At 41.1% G+C, this 19,541-nt stretch overlaps 1 protein-coding gene across 2 annotated transcripts; it reads left to right on the plus strand.

The window, feature by feature from the left end:
* Positions 1-4,612: 4,612 nt before the first annotated feature.
* LOC115592341 (keratin, type I cytoskeletal 18) lies at positions 4,613-14,550 on the plus strand. Of its 2 annotated transcripts, XM_030434955.1 has the most exons (11): positions 4,613-4,664; positions 6,710-6,985; positions 7,149-7,274; positions 7,772-7,854; positions 8,163-8,319; positions 9,686-9,853; positions 10,285-10,410; positions 11,418-11,635; positions 12,587-12,615; positions 13,775-13,791; positions 13,944-14,550. In XM_030434955.1, exons 2-11 carry the CDS (start codon positions 6,722-6,724, stop codon positions 13,974-13,976), a joined length of 1,221 nt encoding a protein of 406 aa, XP_030290815.1. In that variant the 5' UTR covers positions 4,613-4,664; positions 6,710-6,721; the 3' UTR covers positions 13,977-14,550. The 2 variants fall into 2 exon arrangements, with proteins under 2 accessions (XP_030290815.1, XP_030290814.1); XM_030434954.1 differs by lacking the exon at positions 13,775-13,791 and having other exon boundaries at positions 13,944-14,227.
* The last annotated feature ends 4,991 nt before the right edge of the window (positions 14,551-19,541 follow it).

Raw genomic sequence — 19,541 nt, forward strand, 5'->3', positions numbered from 1 at the left:
TTTTTCGACCAATTCTGAACCACCTTTTTTTTTTTCTGGTTAGGGCTCTGCAGAGCTCACAGTAACACGCTTTTTATCCAGAACCTTCCTGACCAGGATTGTGTTGCTGCTGCTGCTGCTGCTGCTGCTGATGGTGAAGACTAAACACACAGGTTGTGGTGTCATCCTTGGCTCCGTCTCTGTCTGTCTGTCTGTCAGCCTCTCTGTGTGTCTGTTTGTTGTTTGTCTTGCCTGTCAGACAGCCACCATGAATGCAGGTAAGTACAGCCAGCAGCAGAACTGCAACAGGAAGTAATCACTTCAGTATCGAAATGACTACTACGAGATGTCAGTCATGGTCTTGGCCAGAGCACCGAGGACGTTGCACAGTTTGATGCTGACGTCATTTGAAGTTCTCCCAAAAACTCCTTTTTTATGACTTGAATTCATCCAACTCACACAGTTTCCTCAGCAGGTTTGGTGTTGTGTCATCAACAAACACAGCAGTTTTCATCTCCAAACTGACTGCTTGTTTATAAAATGAGAATCCCAAATGGATTGTCATGTCCTCAACTGTCACACTGATTTATGATCAACACTGGCTTCTGGTCATCAAAATAAACCCATAAAATGTTCTGTCTGTGTGGTTTAATGTCCTCCAGTGTTGTGAAAGTGAAGACCTGCCCTGGATGCCGTCCGGACCTCAGTGTTTATGCTCTTCTGCGCTGGTGTGGTCACATGATCACTTGTGACAGGGGTCATGCAGGGTCAAGTGGGGTCATAAGTAGTATCCTGACATCCTGCCAGTCTAATCACCTGTTTATTTTTTTAACAAGCAAGCTCAGATAGTGTGAGTGGGAAAGAGTGAGGAGAAAAGAGAGAGTGAGAAAGTGAAAGTAAGAGGAGAGGTTGATTAAAGTTCAGATTGATGACCATGGTCGCTGTGTGGGGATGTGCGTCTCATATTCATATGTATTTTTGCTACAAAGTGCTAACACGCCTTGCGGCTACATGTCAGTTACAACTTATGCTGCGGAGCAAGATTTGCAGAACTTTACAGACTCAGAGGTGTTCCAAATATACCAACATGTCAGGAACTATATATGGATAAGGGACTTTGCAGACATTCATAAACATGGAGTCATGAATATTTCATTTTATTTAGCTTCAAAATAGAGTGTGAAAGTGTAGATTCAAGATCATTTTCCAACCTTAAAGCAACTGAAAGCAGAAAAAATTAACAGACAATGTATTACAGGGTTAAAACAATCATTTTATTTTGTGTTTATCTCATTAAATCCTCATCAAACCAAAACCCATTTGAAATCACATTTTAATCTAATTTTTAAAAATCCATAGATGTCCATTTAGATAGTCCCAGATGACAAGACTAGAGAAAACATTATATTGGTATAGCTTGTTGCTGCCCTCTTTGGGGAGGTGGCGATATTTACTGTGTTGTGCACTTCACTTGTAATTACCAGCCTTCACCACACAGTGGAGATAGATTACAGCTTAAACTGGTGAACAGTGCCAGGTCTGATGGGAGAAAGGATCAGGGGCACTGGCAACATTTTTACCAGTGAAGATTGGGTGAATTTGCATAAATGAAACACATATCTTCGTTAATGTTTGATCTCTCGCTCTCTCCCATGCCATCGTGTAACCCACTTATACTACTTGATATGGTCATATCGTCCTGGAGCAGGGGCGCACAAACTTTTTCTCTTGGAAGTCAAAAACCTGAAACTGTACTGCATTCTCCAAAAGCCTAGCCAGGCAAACGAGAGAGAAATTTCTGCTGATTCATTTTGTTTATTTTTCCTCCTGTGTTTGTAACTTAAGAACAGGTGATAAAACGTTTTGCCAGGATAATCCTTCTTAGGTTTCTTAAAGGTTTTCCACTTGCCGCTCAGGGCCTCAGTATTACTCGGATTCCAAGTTCCCTTAATTGGCTGCCTTCTGCACGTGTCCTGCAAGTGGCACAATAATCTTAAAAAGCACTTTACCCTAGATAAAGTTGAAGTTATTGGTATTATAATGTTTTAAAAATGTATTAATTAATGTTTTTGTCAGAAACATTTGGCCAGCCAAATCAAATGTTATGGCAGTCCTGCTCTGACCCACGTTCCCAACTTTGGGCAGCCCTGACCCAGAGCTCATTTTTTTAAAATCTTCTTATGCGCGTAACACTTTATTTTGCTCAGTATGCTGCACATTGATGAGTATATTTCTCTAAATGTGTGCATTACATTTGCAACAGTGGTTTTGAGACCCGCTATATATGATTATAATTTATTATAAAAAGTAAGAGATTCACTGTTCAGGTCACAACAATATAAATGTTAGGTCGAAAAACACAAAATATTCCTTGTTCATGGTCTCAGCTTACTGTTTCTTTTACTTCATAAGTTTGATATGTTGCGGCACACAGGCCTGTATTAGAGCACCAAAGGAGCAGTCTCATTATTTTGATGATATTTTCACTGACTTGTTACAAATGCTGCAGCCGGCAGCCGGTTTTACAAGTGATTCTCGAGTAAATAAGACAAACACATGTCATAAACTAATATCATAATGACACAGATAAAATGCTAAAATACAACTCACAGGAAATAAAATGCAAATAGAGACATTTGCAATGCTGGAAGACACAAAGGAATATGTTAATCTCATATGAATTTGAATATGATAATACCGTATGTGGGAAACACATGCTTCAGTCACACAGTCCCTCTATGTTTCTATGAGACTTTGCATGGACAAAGTTCACAAGAGTTGAAGTCGGAGGGCAAATGAGAGGAGCTACAGCATTAGTCCTATTATAGTATACGTGCTGTGTTAGCATGTAGAATTAAATATTGACCACAGCAATGTGTGTTCGTTACACCTCCTGTAGCTCAAACACCGCGACGCCATCCCACAGTCACAATTTTATTTGCAGTGACACATTTTCAAAGTGTGTCAGGTTGCACAATTTAAGATTTTGTGTATTTTGTATCAGCTTATAAACTATCGTGAGTAAAATACAGTAAGTATTGATATCCAGCCTGACCTGTTTGAATTCGCACACCATGTTTGTGTCACAGCTGGTTTCTTCTTCTGTGGGACTAAATATTTTATCTTCAGCAGGTAGAAGGAGGGTCAAGTTACAACAGGATGACTGACTGCAGGACAGGAGGACTCCAGAGGACTGCAGCAGGGCTCCACCAACACAGATACGAACAGCAAAGGGATGATAATGAGATATTTAATACGCAGACACATGAGAGGACACGCTTCATTGTGATCGGTGATGCTGCTCGATAAGCTGAGAGCTGTCAGCATCACTGACAGGATGTCTGGTGGGTGTGTGTTGTATTGTCATAACGATGCTCAGTTGGATGTGTAAATAAGAAGGTCTGTGCAAACATGTTCACCACATTAACTCTGTTGACAGCTTGTTGCTCTGCCCTCACTGTTTAACGTCCGCCTCCGCTCAAAAACATGTTTTGCTTATTGTGCTTATTTGACCTTCACAGTTTACAAAGATGCATATCCAAACCGGAAACTTAAAGGGACAGTTCAGCCCAAAATCAAAAATACATATTTATACTCTTACCTGCAGTGCTATTTATTCATCTAGAATGTCGTGGTGATTTGCTGAGTTTTGGAGCGATCGGCCATATACTTATCTGCTTCCTTCTCCTCTTGAATGTAGTGGAACAAGATGGCACTAGTTCCATTGTGCTCAAAGCACAAAATAAAATGAATAAATAAATACATTTTAAAAACTTAACAACCATGTCTGTTTCCATTAATCATGACCCGGTTACGCAAGATCTTCAACAGAGATTGCTGAGAGCAGTTTCATGTGTGAACTCCTTCCTTCTACTGAACTTCACACACCAACCGTATCGCTGTGCAGAGGGAAGCAGGTAATGTAGGTAATGTTACAGCTAAACTGTGTACATCCCATGCTGTCATGAACTGCCCCTTTAAAACAAGTCAGTATTCTGTGCATAGTTTTTTTTTTTTACATGTTTAAAATAAGAAAAATAGAAAGAAGTTCAAGTCAGATTAATAAATTAATGCTCTGTTGTCTTAAAAATAATCAGAATCTGAATCAGACACAGAATTCCATTATTAGTTCCGCAAACTGGGAAATTTGCGTGTCACAGCAGCAAGGACAGTACAATTTAACGGAAAACAATAATAATAGTAAAAAATAAACATTATAATAAAAAGGGAAGAAATAGATGGCATCCTAAATTGACTGGCCAGGAGTGGAAACTGTACACAGCACAGGTTACATGGGTTTCTGCCTCCCAAACTCAAATCATTTTCAACGGTTTATTTGTACCCATGAAAACTAGATCACAAAGAAGAGAGTGCAAGGCTCGTCTGACCTAAACACCAGAGTCACATCAGAGCCAGTTACCCAAAACTAGAATATCTTAAGAAATGTACATATCCAAAGGTTTGGTGATCTTTCAGTTTTGACAGATTGGGACTATTTTCAAATCCACACCTACAGTAATGTTCTGCTCTACAGGTGCAGTTAAGACACCACGTGTTCAGAGCGACAGTAGCTCCTCCCACTTCCTGCACACCTGCATATAAGCTCACCTGTAGCATCAGCAGCACAGAGCCTGTTGCACTCCTCTGGATCTCACTGTGCTCCTATCTGAAAGAAAAAAACCCTGGTGAGTAGGATGGGATTTGTATTATATATGCAATTACATTGATTAAAATTGATTATTTAAATATTTTCCAACTGTTCTACTTTGTTCTTTTATTAAGCGTAATCGTTAAAATGATGAAAAACAATGCATACTTAAATAAATTATGATTATAATTGGAAGAAGAGGCTTCTACCACCTGCCTCGAGCTAATTAATCTTATTTTCTTGTTCACTTTCATTCAAAGTTGTCATCGCAAGTATCTGTCAGTTAATGGCAAGATGATTACCAAAGAGATAAGAGGGAAATGAAAGTTGATTTCCTGCCGAACAAAGTGTCTCCTTGTGTCACTGGAATTTGCTCTGAATATTTTGCCGATCATTTTCCCAAGCTCTATCTTTCATCTGAACAAGGAGCGCCTGTTTCCTGCTGGCTCCTTTGTAGTGTTGTGGGAACGGTGTTGCAAGGATCAAGTGACAGGGAGACAGAGAGGTTCCCTTGGCCGCTAATCTACAGGCGCACACAAAAGCAAGCTTGCGCGAAAAACCCTCACACACATCAACACACACACACGACACAAAGACAAAGATACACTGTCCTCTGCGTTTGACATCTATACACCAACCTGAGTCTAGGTGTGCACCTGTTTTAACCTAGAACCAAGAAGGTTTCAAACGTAAGAAAGAAAGAAAAAAGTTCATTTGAGAAACAAAACTTTATTGAACCAAATCTTAAGCAGTCCAAACCTTTAGGAAGGCTTCTATTTTTTGAAGCCACTTCTCAGTTCAGTTTTGTCCTCTACTTGAATATGAAATGCATCTTATTATCATAGTAATAGACTACATGAGAGAGTCTTCAGTCCTGGTGAGAGGCTCTTCTGTGACCCTGAGTTGAGCTGCTCTCATTTACATATTGATTTTTACACTGACTTATGTTGAAGTTGTATTTGGATGAGGCCGAGATGGATGTACTGAAGTGGCTCACACCATAAAGTCAGTCATCTCTTGGATGTGGAAAGCTGCCATCCAGCTGTGCATACACTCATTTAAAGGCTATTTTAAACACTTTCAGTGGGTGTCCAGTGGTCTTGAAGCTCCTGCTACTTGTGCTTAAGTCTTGCCAAATGCTGGAATAAAACACATTTGCTTGAGGGCCACAAAAGAGCCAGATCTCATGTAACACTCCCTTTAAATGGCTGAAACAGGTCGCACAGCCTGGCATTTGAAGTAGTGTACTGCCTTATGACAATTTGAACATCAGTCCGCTCTGTCTTCAGTGAAATGAACCCCTTAGGAGGCGAGATAGAAGTAGCATGTGTGATTGTTCTGTTTGTCTCTTCACATCTTGCCTCCATTTCATCTTTACACTATTCTCCAAAACAATTGCCGGCAACTGCAATATACAATAAAAATTAACAATAGGTAATGATTAGTTCATAAATATATGTGAATCCAAGTCCTCCCTATGAGTTGCTCCTTATTAACTAGTAATGCACCAACTACTGAGTAACAACTCATGAATAAGTGATTACTTAATCATTAGTTACTTAGATACTAGTAAGTAGTACTTTACTTAAATAAGTAAATGACTCATAATATTGCGTAGTTAGCAAAACTCATTAAATACTATTGTCTTAATCAAACTAATGACTTATTTATTTGTTACTCTGCGTAGTTACTCATTAATAGGTTTCACTTTACTTAAATGCACACAAAAAGAATAAATAATGAAAGCAAGTAGTATTTAATGATTCTACCTGGTAACTCATTTTACACAAAAAGCAATGAAAAGAAAGTTGATTCAGATTTTTATGAACTAGTAATTACCTCAAGAATCATTAATATTGTATATCTGTCTGTTGGTTAGTTAAATAATCTACTATAAAGTCCCTGAATCACAGTTATTCAGAAATTACTTATTAACGATTCACTAACGATTAACATATCATTAACGACCAAGTTGTTCTTGACTCATTCCCTACTTGCTCCACAGTACCTGCTCACATTTCTGTGTGTTTTATTGTAAAGTGCCGCCCAATTGTCTAATTTCCATCCGCGTGTCTCTTACAGCCACCCGTCATCATGGCCTCCAGCATGTCGATGAGGAGTTTCTCCATGAACCGCCAGCCCTCCTTTTCCAGTCGTTCTCTGATGGACACAGGCCGCGCTCGCTCTCGCGCTTCTGTGTCTTTCGCCGCCGCCATCCCGCTGAGCCGCTCAGCCTCCATCAGCCAGGATCTCAACGGGCCAATGAGCCTGCAACTCAACGGAGTGCACGGCAACAGCACCAACGACAAGGAAGCCATGCAGAATCTCAACAACCGTCTGGCCAACTACCTGGACAAGGTACATAAAACAGTAACAGCACTGTTGAGCTGTTGGTCAGCAGCCAAGTGGGTAATGGTGTATCTCCATTTGGCTCCATGCAGACGAGTAAATGATACTATTAGCAGCAAACTGAAGCACTTTGAAAATGAGGTTGTTGGGGTTTTTCTTTTTCTTCCTCCAGGTGCGCACGCTGGAGCGCTCCAACGCTGACCTGGAGATGAAGATTAAGCAGCTGATGATCAACCGCATTCCTAAAGGTCACGACCTCGATTCCATGATGGCTCAGGCTCACGCTGTTGAGCAAGAGGTAGACATGACGACACATACATTATGCAGACGGGCCCAGATTAACAGCCTGACTGCATGTGTGGGGTTTTGTACTGTATGTGTCAATCAACAGAGCTCAAGGTTATGAGGACTCTGGTTATTTTACATAGACAAAACATTCATGCAAATGTCGACATGTCGTGTCTTGTAGCAGACGCATCAGTAGATTCATCACAGGCCGAATTTGACTCATGTTTCATCTTTGAGTTAACTTGCACCAAACGGAGCCTGAGCGAAGTTAATGATTATTGTGACTATTGTGACTAAACAGGAAAAGTTACAGTTTAATGAGGTCGGAATGTGTTTCCTATTGCGCAAGGATTCAAATTGTTCATGTGCCTTTTGTAACCATTAATAATTCCACTGTGAGGTACAAATACTACGTAGAAGAAAGAAAGACTACAGGGTGAAGACCGACATAAGTGAAGGACGTGATGCCCTTTGTCAGTACTCTTACCTCTTGCTAATTTTTGTCAGGTGAGGAAGAGGACCTTGGAAAACGCTCGTCTCATGCTCGAGATCGATAATGCCAAACTGGCTGCTGATGACTTCAGAATCAAGTGAGTGGTAAATGATTACAGCGTGAAGATTCAAATAATGAATGGGTGTTTGTCGTCTCTCTCTTTTTTTTAATTGTGAATCATCGTCTTTTAGATTTTAATTCATGTCCTTGAATGTATAAAATGGATCAAGTGAGTCCTTACTGTCGTGATTAAGACAAACTATTTTTCTTCTTTCTTACTTAAAGGTTTACTTTCGATCAGCTTGTAACTTTATGATGCACCTTCCATTGCATTTAAAAAAACAGGTAAATAAGCATCAAGTATTCTGCTTTTTCTCTGCAATTTTTTCCTTTGGACTTTACAAGGTGGGAGACAGAGCTGGTGATGTGTCAGTCCGTGGAGCGCGACTGTGTCGCTCTGAAAAAGGCCAAAACCGACCACGAGCAGATCATCGCCTCTCTGAGAGGAGATCTGGACAGCCTGAAGGAAGAGCTTTACTTCCTCAAGAAAAACCACGAGGAGGTACGTCCGTTTGCACTTCTTTTCTCCTGGTGCCTTTTTAACACTCGGTCTTTATCACATTTACTTTGCCTTCTCCATTACTTGACATTTGCGTGGTCTCGCTTTCATTTTGGCCCCTCTGGTCATTCTCCAACCTGCCCTCGCAAACAGAAAGTTGCTTGATATAGTGCTGACCCAGTTTGGTTGACTCAAGAGGTCTAAGCCGAGTGTGGGGGGGGGGGGGGGGGGGGGGGGCGGAGGTAGGTAGAGGTGGTCCTCTGGTTACTACACACAAAAGGAGTAGGTAGATCTGGTTTCCCAAACCTGCTCTTTCTGTCCAATCAGCTGATCCGAGGCGTCCGGACCTCTGTCCTCTGGGGGGGATGAGAAATAAGATAAACTCACTGCCTCTCACAAAAGAAAGGATTGCTCTCTTACACTCACAAAATGTGAATTAGGCTGCACAGATCCGATTCATGAAAGATATTTGAGGCCACTGACAGAACTTGACAATAATGTGGAGCAAAGATATTGAGAATGAATTTGATCAAATGATGAGTGTGCAGGCATATCGCCTTTGTAAACATATTCTTATTTTTCTCATGATTTGCTTGTTTGGAAGGTTTTCCTTGGAAAGTGGTGCGATGGGTGATTGGTCTTTTAAACTGACTCATCAAACACTGCAAAGACGTCTCTGTCTGCTCTAATCTACAGTATGAAATCTATATCAGTCCTTTATGTTGAAAACAAGGGATTTCCCCTGTTACAATGGAAAAGAAGCTCCTATCAGGGTTAGCTGGGAAACTAGTTCACACTGTTTTCTCTCCTTTCTCCACCTCCTGATCGAGGTTACAGCCAGTGGCCGTAAAATAAAGAACATCATTGAACTTTTTTGTCCAACAAAGGCTGGGAAATTGTGTTGATATATATCAAGATCAGAAAATGCTGTTAAAACAATCTGCATGTGTCACAGCAGGATGTCACAGAGAAACGAGAGTGAAAGAGATCTAGCGAGCTTGCATGAAACCAGAGCAGAAGTGTAACGTTTGTGTGTCTACGTGTGTGTAACGTGAGCTCGGCCCCATCAACTATTGATGGAGAACATTTAAATTATAAAGATGCCCTCACATCCTCTCTGCCACCCTCGGGTGTAGGATGTCTCACGTACACACGGGTATAGTCACACAAATGGGCCGACTTAAAGCTGCTACAGGGAACTTTCATTTTTTTGTGGTTGCTCCTGTTGACAAAAGATGATAGTGGTGAACCAAAGAAGTAAACTCGGTCTCACTACAGAGCAGCTTCTGTCATCAGGCTGTGAGACTCTTCAGTTCATCTTCATCACTCCACTACGACAATGACATTTATCTCTTCTGCGACCCTGTAGGAGCTGGAGCAGATGAAGTCTCGTATTGCCAGAGACGAGGTGAACGTGGAGGTGGACTCTGGTGTCAGCGGGCCGGAGCTGGGCACCATTCTGTCGGACCTGCGCTCGCAGTATGAGGGGATCGTCAAGAAGAACAAGGACCAGGCAGAAATGTGGTACCGCAAGAAGGTGCGGGCAGGAACTTCGGTGCTTTTCATGTCCAGAGAATTCATTTCAGTTAACTGTTTAGTTGTTTAGTGTTTGATATGTCCAAAAAACATGTGTTCGTCCTGAGATTTTAAGATGCCAATATCTTAAAATGTCCAAAACCCAAAGGTATTCAGGAAACATTGCAAATCCTCACACAGGAGAAGTTCTAACAGGATAATGTTTTACAGTTTTCTTTTATGTTTAAAAAAAGAAAGAAACAAAAAATGACTGAAATGATTAATCCATTATCGAAATGGTCTAATCCTACTGTATCAAAGTTTCATGAAATGGCCCCGGACAGAGTTAAAAGAACGTACTATATAGCAGCATAAGTGAGGGGAAACACACCGTTGGTACATGTACTTCATGTGTTTGTGCATTTCTTCAATTTTTTATGTCCTTCCCTCCAGCTGGAGACTGTGCAAAACGAGGTGAAGGAGAGCAACGAGGCTCTGAGGGGATCTCAGAACGAGCTGATCGAGAGGCAGCGCTTCCTGCAGACCCTGGAGGTGGAGCTGGAGAGTCTGCACAAACAGGTGAGCGGCTTCACCCGAGGAGCAAAATGATCACATGAACACACCAAGAAACATGAGAGGGGGGTTTTTATTCTGCAAATATCATCTTCAGAAGAGTTTCCTTGTCAGCACACAAAGAAATTGGTGCCAGAACGGACTTGCTGTCTGAGCTAAAAATAACCGTGCAAGTGGTATTTATTCATTTAGAGCTGTGCAAACGCAATCTACTGCACAAAGAGCTGTGCAAACACTACAGGAATGATTTAAAAATATGGTCATGAGTATTACCTCTCGACAAAGCCAAGATGAGAGACGGTTTGGTGCCAAAGAAAGGGCGGTTTTATGAGGGATTTGTCTAATAACACAGAAAATCCTCACAGAGGTTCGGATTCAGTCTCAGTTTGATCAGTTTTTCAATTTGTGCATGTAACTGTATCATCCATCTGGGGAAGATCTGGTAAAGGTCTTTTTGTTTTTCTCTCTTATCGTCCTGTGATGACAGTAAACATGTTTTCCTGCTAAGTCAGGCAAGGACATTCTGGATTCAGTTGCAAAATGGTATGGGGGTGAGTTTCGGTGGTTAGGTGGCGGTAGCTAATCCTGTCTGGGCAGCCTGTGTTTGTTTTGGATGTCAAAGCCTTGTCAGTTCACAGGTGTTCGTTGATAATGGTTTAGGAAGTAATTTCTGGAGAAGCTGAGGTTTGATTTCTGCTGCCAAAAACCTTTTGAGGTAATGTGAGGAGGTTGAAAAGCCAAAACCTTTGATACAGGCCAACCCGAGGCATCACATTACTGTACACTGACAGTACAGACAATGAGATGATGGGTAAACCTTTGGAATTACAGAATTACGAATAATTTCGGGACTATTCGGGAGGATTATTCAAGTGTTCCAGTTCACCAATCCTTCAACTGATAAACTGACAGGATTGCACGCAACATTAAAGGCACACAATGGTAATGTCAGACCCAAGTATGTGGCATAAGCAGATCAGCTCGCATATGATTTTTGTCCTTCCTCTCCTCAGATAGCGGGGCTGGAATGTAACCTGGGTGAGACGGGTCAGAAATACTCGAGTGAGATGGAGCGGCTGCAGGCCAAACTGAGCCAGCTGGAGGATGACCTCTCCCAGCTCAGGCTGGACATGCAGCGCACCAAGACCGACTACGAGCAGCTGCTGCGCATCAAGCAGAACCTGGAGATGGAGATCGCCACCTACAGGCGCCTGCTGGAGGGAGAGGAAACGTGAGTTTTCACTGGTCTTAGATGATTAAAAAAGGGATAAATGCAGAGGTTAAAATAAAATTCTAGTTTATTACAATATGAGTCTATTTTCATAGTTTTTACCATTATTCCGATCAGTAATAACTGCTACGTTGAGCCAAACTGATTTGGAAAAGGAAACAAAGGCAAAAGGTTAAAATATGAACTAAATCTTTGTAAATATCCATCACTAGTTACAGAGCAACTCCCTGGTTCAACTTTGAGCTACCACAGTTATCAGAGTTGTGCACAGCCACCTTTCCTGTGAAATAAGGCGAACAGGTGCTTTCTCCTTTGGTTGTACCTACAGACGAAGTGGCTTAGACAGTGTGGTTAAACTGTTGGTTTGTTTTTAAGCCTGTCTGACCACCCATTCATAAGGTGTATTTACATCACTGGGGGGGTGATAACAGCACTGATCACTGCCGACTGCTGCTTCACCCAAAAGACTGACAAGAAACACATGACCTGTTTTTCTGAATTTCCAGGACTGTGTAATAACAGACTGGACTCATATTCTCAAACATATTCTCTTGTGTAAAACGTCAGCGTGCAGATTCAGCCGCCAGGTTCACTCCAAACACACTCTTTGAGCCACTGAGATGTAGCGAACTCCAGCTAGCACCGTTAGCACTGTAGTTATGGAGGTACCAGCAAGCCCCCGTCTTGTCTTTTTTAAGACAAGATCAAACAAATTAGCTACAACATGTTAGGAGCCGCTTCAAGTCTTTATGCTAAGCTAAGCTAACCAGCGGCTGATTCCAGCCTCAGATCAACCGCACAAACATGAGAGTGGAGTCATTTTTTCTTATCCAACTATCGTCAAGAAAGCTAATTCGTTTATTCCTCTAAATGCTAAACTGTTGCTTTAAGGTTCATCTTGTTTCCAGGTCAATGCAGTTGATTGTAACATGTTTCCATTCTGCTCCTCAGAGTCAAGGAAGTTCCCCCGCCACCAAAAAGTGAGTGCTTGGCTTTTTAATTTTTTTCTGACTGATAAAAGAAAGCAAAGTCACCACTGTCCACTGAGGCAGTGTTATATAACAGTGCATTAGTAAGAAGTGAAGCACTGCTCACTCATTCATGTTAAATGCATCTTATCACAATCCCGAAGGACACATCAGGGCCTGAAGTGACTAAAGCTGTAATGATAGAGGAGATAGGTTGAGCAAACTGTTCGCTTTTGTTTATTCAGCATCCGCCACACAATAGTCAGACTTTATATGGATTCAGATGTGGATTAAGTGAGACTGACAGACCTATTTTTCATTCACACACACACACACACACACACACACACACACACCCACACACACACACACACACACACACACCCATGAGGCCCAAGACTAACGATAGTTTGACCAGCGTCAAAACAATGCCAACAGCTCCTATAGCAACAAATGTGGGCTGTGAAAACATTCATGCCAGTGTTGTCACTGCGTGTTAATCCGACTGAGTCACGCTGCAGGATCAGCACACTGCGAGGTGTTTTGGAAAATGTACATTAAGGTCCTGCGTGAGACACAGGAAAATCAAGCAGTTGAAGCTGTTTGTACAAACAGCCAACAGTGGAAGAGAAGTCCGGTTGCATGACAGTTTATGAGAAAGCAACCCTACTTTTGACTTGATTTATCACCTCAATGAATGATTTCATGATGAGTGTATGGTCTCGATCACTAGTGCCAAGCCTTCTTCAATATAACATGACGTTCATTAAGTTAATTAAGACCCTGTTTTAGGGTAAACAGATGATTAAGCAGGGTGTTTTGTAATTGACATGTCGCTACTGCCATGTATCCTGTAGCTCTCAGTCAGATCCATGGAGTATATCCTCCCTCACTTCACCAAATATTGCCAGCATTGTCGAGCAGGACACAAATGTCAATAAATAGGGGTTAGAGATGGTATATTAGATTGAAAAAAATCATTTTATCCCACTGTTTCTAATATTTTCCTGTCTCCCTCTCCTCTCAAATCATCTCTTCCACCTCATCGCATCTCATCTCTTATAAAAAAAATAACTGTTGTGTTTTAATTTTTTCCCTCTTCTCTTTCATTTATTCTCTTATGATCAAATCTTTCCTTTCTCTTCCATCTCACCTCATGCTTCCATCGCAGCTTATTATCTCACCAGCGTAAATCTCAAATTATCCCGATCAAACTCATCTCATCCTCTCTAAACTCATACAACTGGTTCTCTGATCTCATCCCAGATAATTTCTTTTTTTTCCCTCACCTCTCCTCATCCCTTCTCATCCCATTTCATTTAATCTCTCTCCCCGTGCAGAGGAGCCTGACGTTCGCACCCGGAAGATTGTGAAGGTGGTGACTCAGACGATGGTCAACGGCAAAGTGGTGGACGAATCGAGCGAGGTGGAGCAGATCGAGGAGACCAAGAAATAAAAAAAAGGGGGGGGGGCGGAAAAAGGGGGAAGATAGGTGGTAGGACGAAAGACGCGAGGATGTGCAGAGAGAGAGACAGAGAGGAAATTAAAAGATTGGTGTCAGAATATTACACGAGGTGTGGTGCATCATTTATTCTCACAACAGAGGAAATATTACTTTGAACTGGAAATTTTGGGGATGTTGTTCAACTATGAATGTTTTGTGTTTTCAGAGAAAAGTTGACCTATCAGTTACACTATAATTCATTTCTGGAGAAAATGCCACAAAAGACATGTCTGTGTTTGTGTGAGAGCAACCCATTAACCACCTTATACTGTTATACTCATGCTGTTTTACTAATAACATCTGTGTAGTTAAACGAGATATTTATTTCTTAGTGTGGAAAAGTTTACTACTTAATACGTACTTTTACAACAATATCATTTAATCGCATTTGCTGTTCTTTGTGTTTGTATTCTGTCATAAAAATAAAGTTTCTTTACTCCATCCTGCTACCTCTACGTCTCAAATCTCTGTGTCGCTCGGATGAGACATTTAACGGCTTTAAATACCGAAATCAGCAGATGTTAATGTGCAGTGTTGTGATGTTGCTGGAGTCTCCTGTTGATGAACTGCTGGACAAACTGAAATTCAGACCCGATAGTGACAAAATTTCGGGTTTGCGCGTAAAGTCAAGGGATCGCCAACTTCAGTAGGATTTATCATCTGGGGATCATGAATTTCTTTACATTGTGATATTTTGGTTTGGACGGTCTGACAGACTAACATTGCCACCATGTCAACAAAATCACAGCAATAACATCATTACCAAGAGCCTTAAAAAGAACAACAACATGAAAGGTTCATTTGCAATCAATTCATTGCATTGATTAGCACATGGGTGCCAATGGGTCCACAACTGGGGGAATTTCATTGTTTAATCTGTTAAAACGGTTTCTCCTCCTCTGCTGGGGCAGTCGCCTGGCAGCACGATGTTGTTCGAGGCGCCAAGCAACATAAAAGAAACTCAGCCAACAGTTTGGCAGACCTCTCAGTGTTTGTGCATGTGTCTTTTTACGGACAACGTGACATGAGTGCGTAACTGTAAACCCTGACACCAATGAGTCATGTCAGCCATCTCTAATGAGAACACATAACACTGAATCACCTATAATGAACCATGTAAACGCTGAATAGTTGAAAGTTTTGTTTTCTTATCAAGTGGCTGCAGTCGCTTTTTTAAATCACATAATGTCTGTCCATTAAATTGTTTTTCAGGAATATAAAAGTATCAGCTGTCATTTAAAAAAAACATAAATGCATCAGGACCCTAAAATCATGGATAAAGGGGGTGGAACATTTGCTTTATAGTTAGTGCTGGTAACAACACATGAAGCCTCCCCGCAGTTATTACGAGCGAGAGCACATCTGTTGTCGTTGAGGTTACAGGTATGAGGTAATGTCTCTTATCAGACAGGAGATTCACTGCGTGTCTTTCATCGAGGACGCCTCAGGGACAACTCTTGTAATTGCTATGTAAACACGTGTGGGGGGATGACTGTAACGAGGCTGGGTTGTAAGATATATAATCGTTTCAAGGCAGACAGTGTGTGTGTGAGTGTCGGGACTCGCAGCAGAGATTTGTGGCTCCGCTTTGAATGTGAGACAAATGATGCAGGAGGTCTGCCATGCTGTCGTCCGTCTGTTTGCTTTGTACTCACGGGCTTATCTGTGAGTTCTGAGGAAGAAGACACACAAATAAAGTGACGTGACTCCATTGTGAGTAATTTTAGTTTTTTTTTCCTCGTGGTTACGCTTCAGAGGAAAAAATGTGACTGTTTTGTTTCCACTGATCCCTTAATAACCGTGTCCTGCCTGAGCACATATGACAACCCCACTGTGACTTACATCAACCCTATAATTTAAAGGTCATGACCTTTCGGCCTTACTATGTAATGGCCCAAATGTAGGACTAACACCTAGCCAACTGAGGTTTCCTCCACATTAATTATGCTGTTCATGACGTTTTCAGGTGGCTTCTCCAAAATTCAAAATTCCAAAACAAGATGCGATTATACGTTTATTGTACAGGACATCTGAGCCAACAATTCCTCACAGTTTTATTTCCAAGCATGTTTTCACAATTTCCGAAACCTTTAAGAGCGAACGCGATAAGCGGAGTGGACGAGCGGAACACAGCAACAATTAATCAAACTCCAGCCTCAGGTTATCCTCACGAGCGTCTTCCTTGTCCCGCCCCTGAAGTTGTAATTAACGGCATGTCCTGTTTACAGAGCACGTAGACAGATTTGTCAAGGGCCCCTCCGGTGGAGTGACTGAAAGAGTTATAAAACCTGAGAAAGGAAGTCAGGTGAGACAGAGGGAGCGACAAAAAAGGGAGACAGCAGGTCAACACATTTAGTGAGCCTGTCAACAGGAAGAAATTTGACAAGACAGATAACAGAAAAGTCTGATGAAGGTCTCACACTGGTCCTTTGATCATAATAACAGTAATTCATCCTGTTTCGGCAGCATTTCATTATGTCATTATTTTGATGCCTCGCACATTAACTGCTCTAACCAGCTGACTCCTGATAATTAACGGGAAGATGTCTGTTTTAGACAAAGAGAATGCCCTCTGTACCCCATGAGGACACAGTTCTCCACAAGTGGAAATTATTTCTACAATGTAAGTGAATGAGAATGAGCCCATGATATATAATTTGTGTCTTTGTTCTGCAGGATTCACAGTGTTCAAGACCTTTCTAAACCTGGGCCAACTTTAAGACAGCTAGCAGCGTGGCTAAAACAAATTTGAACTCTTAAAACTTAATTTGAAAAACATCTGAGAGAATTTTTTTGAACTTGCAGTTTTTCTTTTCCATCTCAGCTTGTTTCAGGAACCTTTCATTGTGATTTTCCTTATAGTGGTGCATCAATCCACTGTTTATTATAGCAAGACACGCACACACCCTTTTCCTGAGACAAGGAAAACTGCACTAGGAGCAGACGGAATCATAATAACAAGCGTTAATTATGATCCACAGTCATTTGTTCCAACATTTATTATTGTCACTTTGTTTCCTAAACAACAGGAATTTCCATGAAGAAAATAGAGCTGCAAGTCTTACAGTAATGACTAGAGGCACTCCTTTTGGTAATCCAAGTAATTATCCATTTAGAAGGAGACAAAGGTTTTTCCCATATTTGTTGAAATTTAAACTTGTGTGCTGTATGTATCCCCAACAAAATTACACTTAAAGGAAAAAAGAATTAACATACAACTAAGACATAGTAAATTGATCACTGGATTAAGCCATCTTGTGATGTTTAAAAGACATTTCCAGCTATTCACACGCTGTGTTCAGGTTTCATTGAGCAAATCAGATCCTAGCAAAACACTGAAGTTCGGCAGGGAATTCTTTGTCTTCAATTATCTGAACAAATATGAGTGAGAAATGGAAAATGGAAAAATAGCATCTGCACACTAGATAATGCTCCCAAGAGCATTTCTAACCATCATGTGACATTTCAGGCCCTTTCAGACATGAAACAAAAAACACACCTTACAGGAACCTGAACCAAAGAAATCTCCTGACAGGTCGTGTGACTTTAAAACACAATGAAAAAGAAATACGTAAAGAAGAAGACTTTGACTTGTAAACCCTATTGTAAACTATATCGTGCTGTATCGTAAACCCAAATACAGCAGCACAACAGGATCATCGGACAAGAAAACTGTCACAGGCTATACCACCACAATCCCTTCAGTCAGATCAGATCTCATCCCCACCCTGAGCCCACAATCACACACACAATAGCAGCAGTTATCGTTCAGTGCCACAGGAGTCAGACTTCTATTGTGACTAACTGGACACTTGATGAATCGTCCCCTTTGTTTGGCTGCCATGGTGTCGTTTTATCCACTTTTCCAACCCTGTCGCCCAGAATAAATTTTCATTTGCTTATGAATCTAACTTACTTGGAGATAACGTTCAGCTAAATAACAGAAACTGGAAAAGTTTTGACATCTTGCCTCACACACTGCGACGACATCCGCCTGTATCGTTCATTTTTGGTGATGTGATCAATCTCTCTCTCTCGCTTGCTGACTGAATCTCTGACTGCTGAAGAAGTAAGGCAAGTTTTGATGCTGTTTTACTGTACTCTAGTGGACGGATCTTGTAAGTCAATGTACAATTTAATCTTTAAAGGTAGCATTAGCAAACATTCACAATGTAAATTTTTTTAAACAAGAGTAAATAGAGAGTCCATTCTGCGACAGAGCTGGTTATTTTTCTGGCCGGACACAGTGACACGACACAGTGAGGACAAACAGCTGATCCAATCAGAGCTCAGCTAGTTTACGGGCAGCGTGACTGAAGCTCTGACCTGCTGCACTCTAAACACTGTCCCGCCAACCAATGTCATCATCGCAGAGATTACACACAATCCCCTGTCTGGCATTCCAAATTTATGACTGGGGTCCAAATAAAGCCGAACAAGGTTATTTTAAAAAAGAATTTATTTTAAGACTTTGAACCGTGGTGCAGAACATAGAATAAGAAGGGAGTTTTATAACGCGCTTACTAACTAATCAACTATAAATACTGAGATGTTGGATGTGGTGTGACTGTGCTGCACATCAGGTGGTCATCAGGTACTGCATTGTACTATAATGTTCCAGTATGGTTTTAATAGTTTTTCATCATATTACGTCTTGAAAAATAAGTCTGCTGGAATGGCACTGAGAACCACTTAAACCTCCGCTGAGGCCCAACAGTCCCCTTTAATTACAATCAAGTCTAATCCAATGTCAGATATAATAAAACATGATTAAATCCGCTGGATGCAAATGTTTATATGGACCCGCATCAAATTGTACTCACTCATGGATACCAGCCACCTAAATATGCCAGATTTTCATCCTGTCCAGATCCATGTGTAATTCCCATAGGAATCACCATCATCATCAAGTTTTTCTTTTTCTTTTTTTTTTCTGGATCCTTCTTTTTTATCTGTGTCCACACCGAAAGTTAATGGGGGCTATTCTGGGCTGAGACCCATCCTCCATCAAAGTTTCATGGAAATCTGTTCAGCGGTTTTTGTGTAATTCAGCAAACCAACCAACCAGCGACACAAGCAAAGACACAACCTCCTTGATGGAGGTAATAAACACTGCAAAGAGTTCGTTGATTCAACACGTTTCCAATGCATTTCTGTATTGTTTTTGTGCTGTGTAGTAAAATATCCAGACAGGACAAGGCTTCTCAAAGCCGCATTCAAATGATCTGAGTTTAGGAAAATTGGGGGAAAAGTTTATTAGAGTCACAGTGAAGTTTAATGATCGAAGTACAACAAAAATATTACAACACTGTCATCTATGATTACCTCCTGTTTTTAAATCAAACTGTCATGTAGAAAAAAAGAAGAGTGTATGAGCGACAATCAACTGTTTATTGGAAATAGGCTAAAAATAAGCTGGATAACTGACTGTCCT

Source organism: Sparus aurata, chromosome 12, assembly GCF_900880675.1.
Source record: "Sparus aurata chromosome 12, fSpaAur1.1, whole genome shotgun sequence".
NCBI classification, from domain to species: Eukaryota; Metazoa; Chordata; class Actinopteri; order Spariformes; family Sparidae; genus Sparus; species Sparus aurata.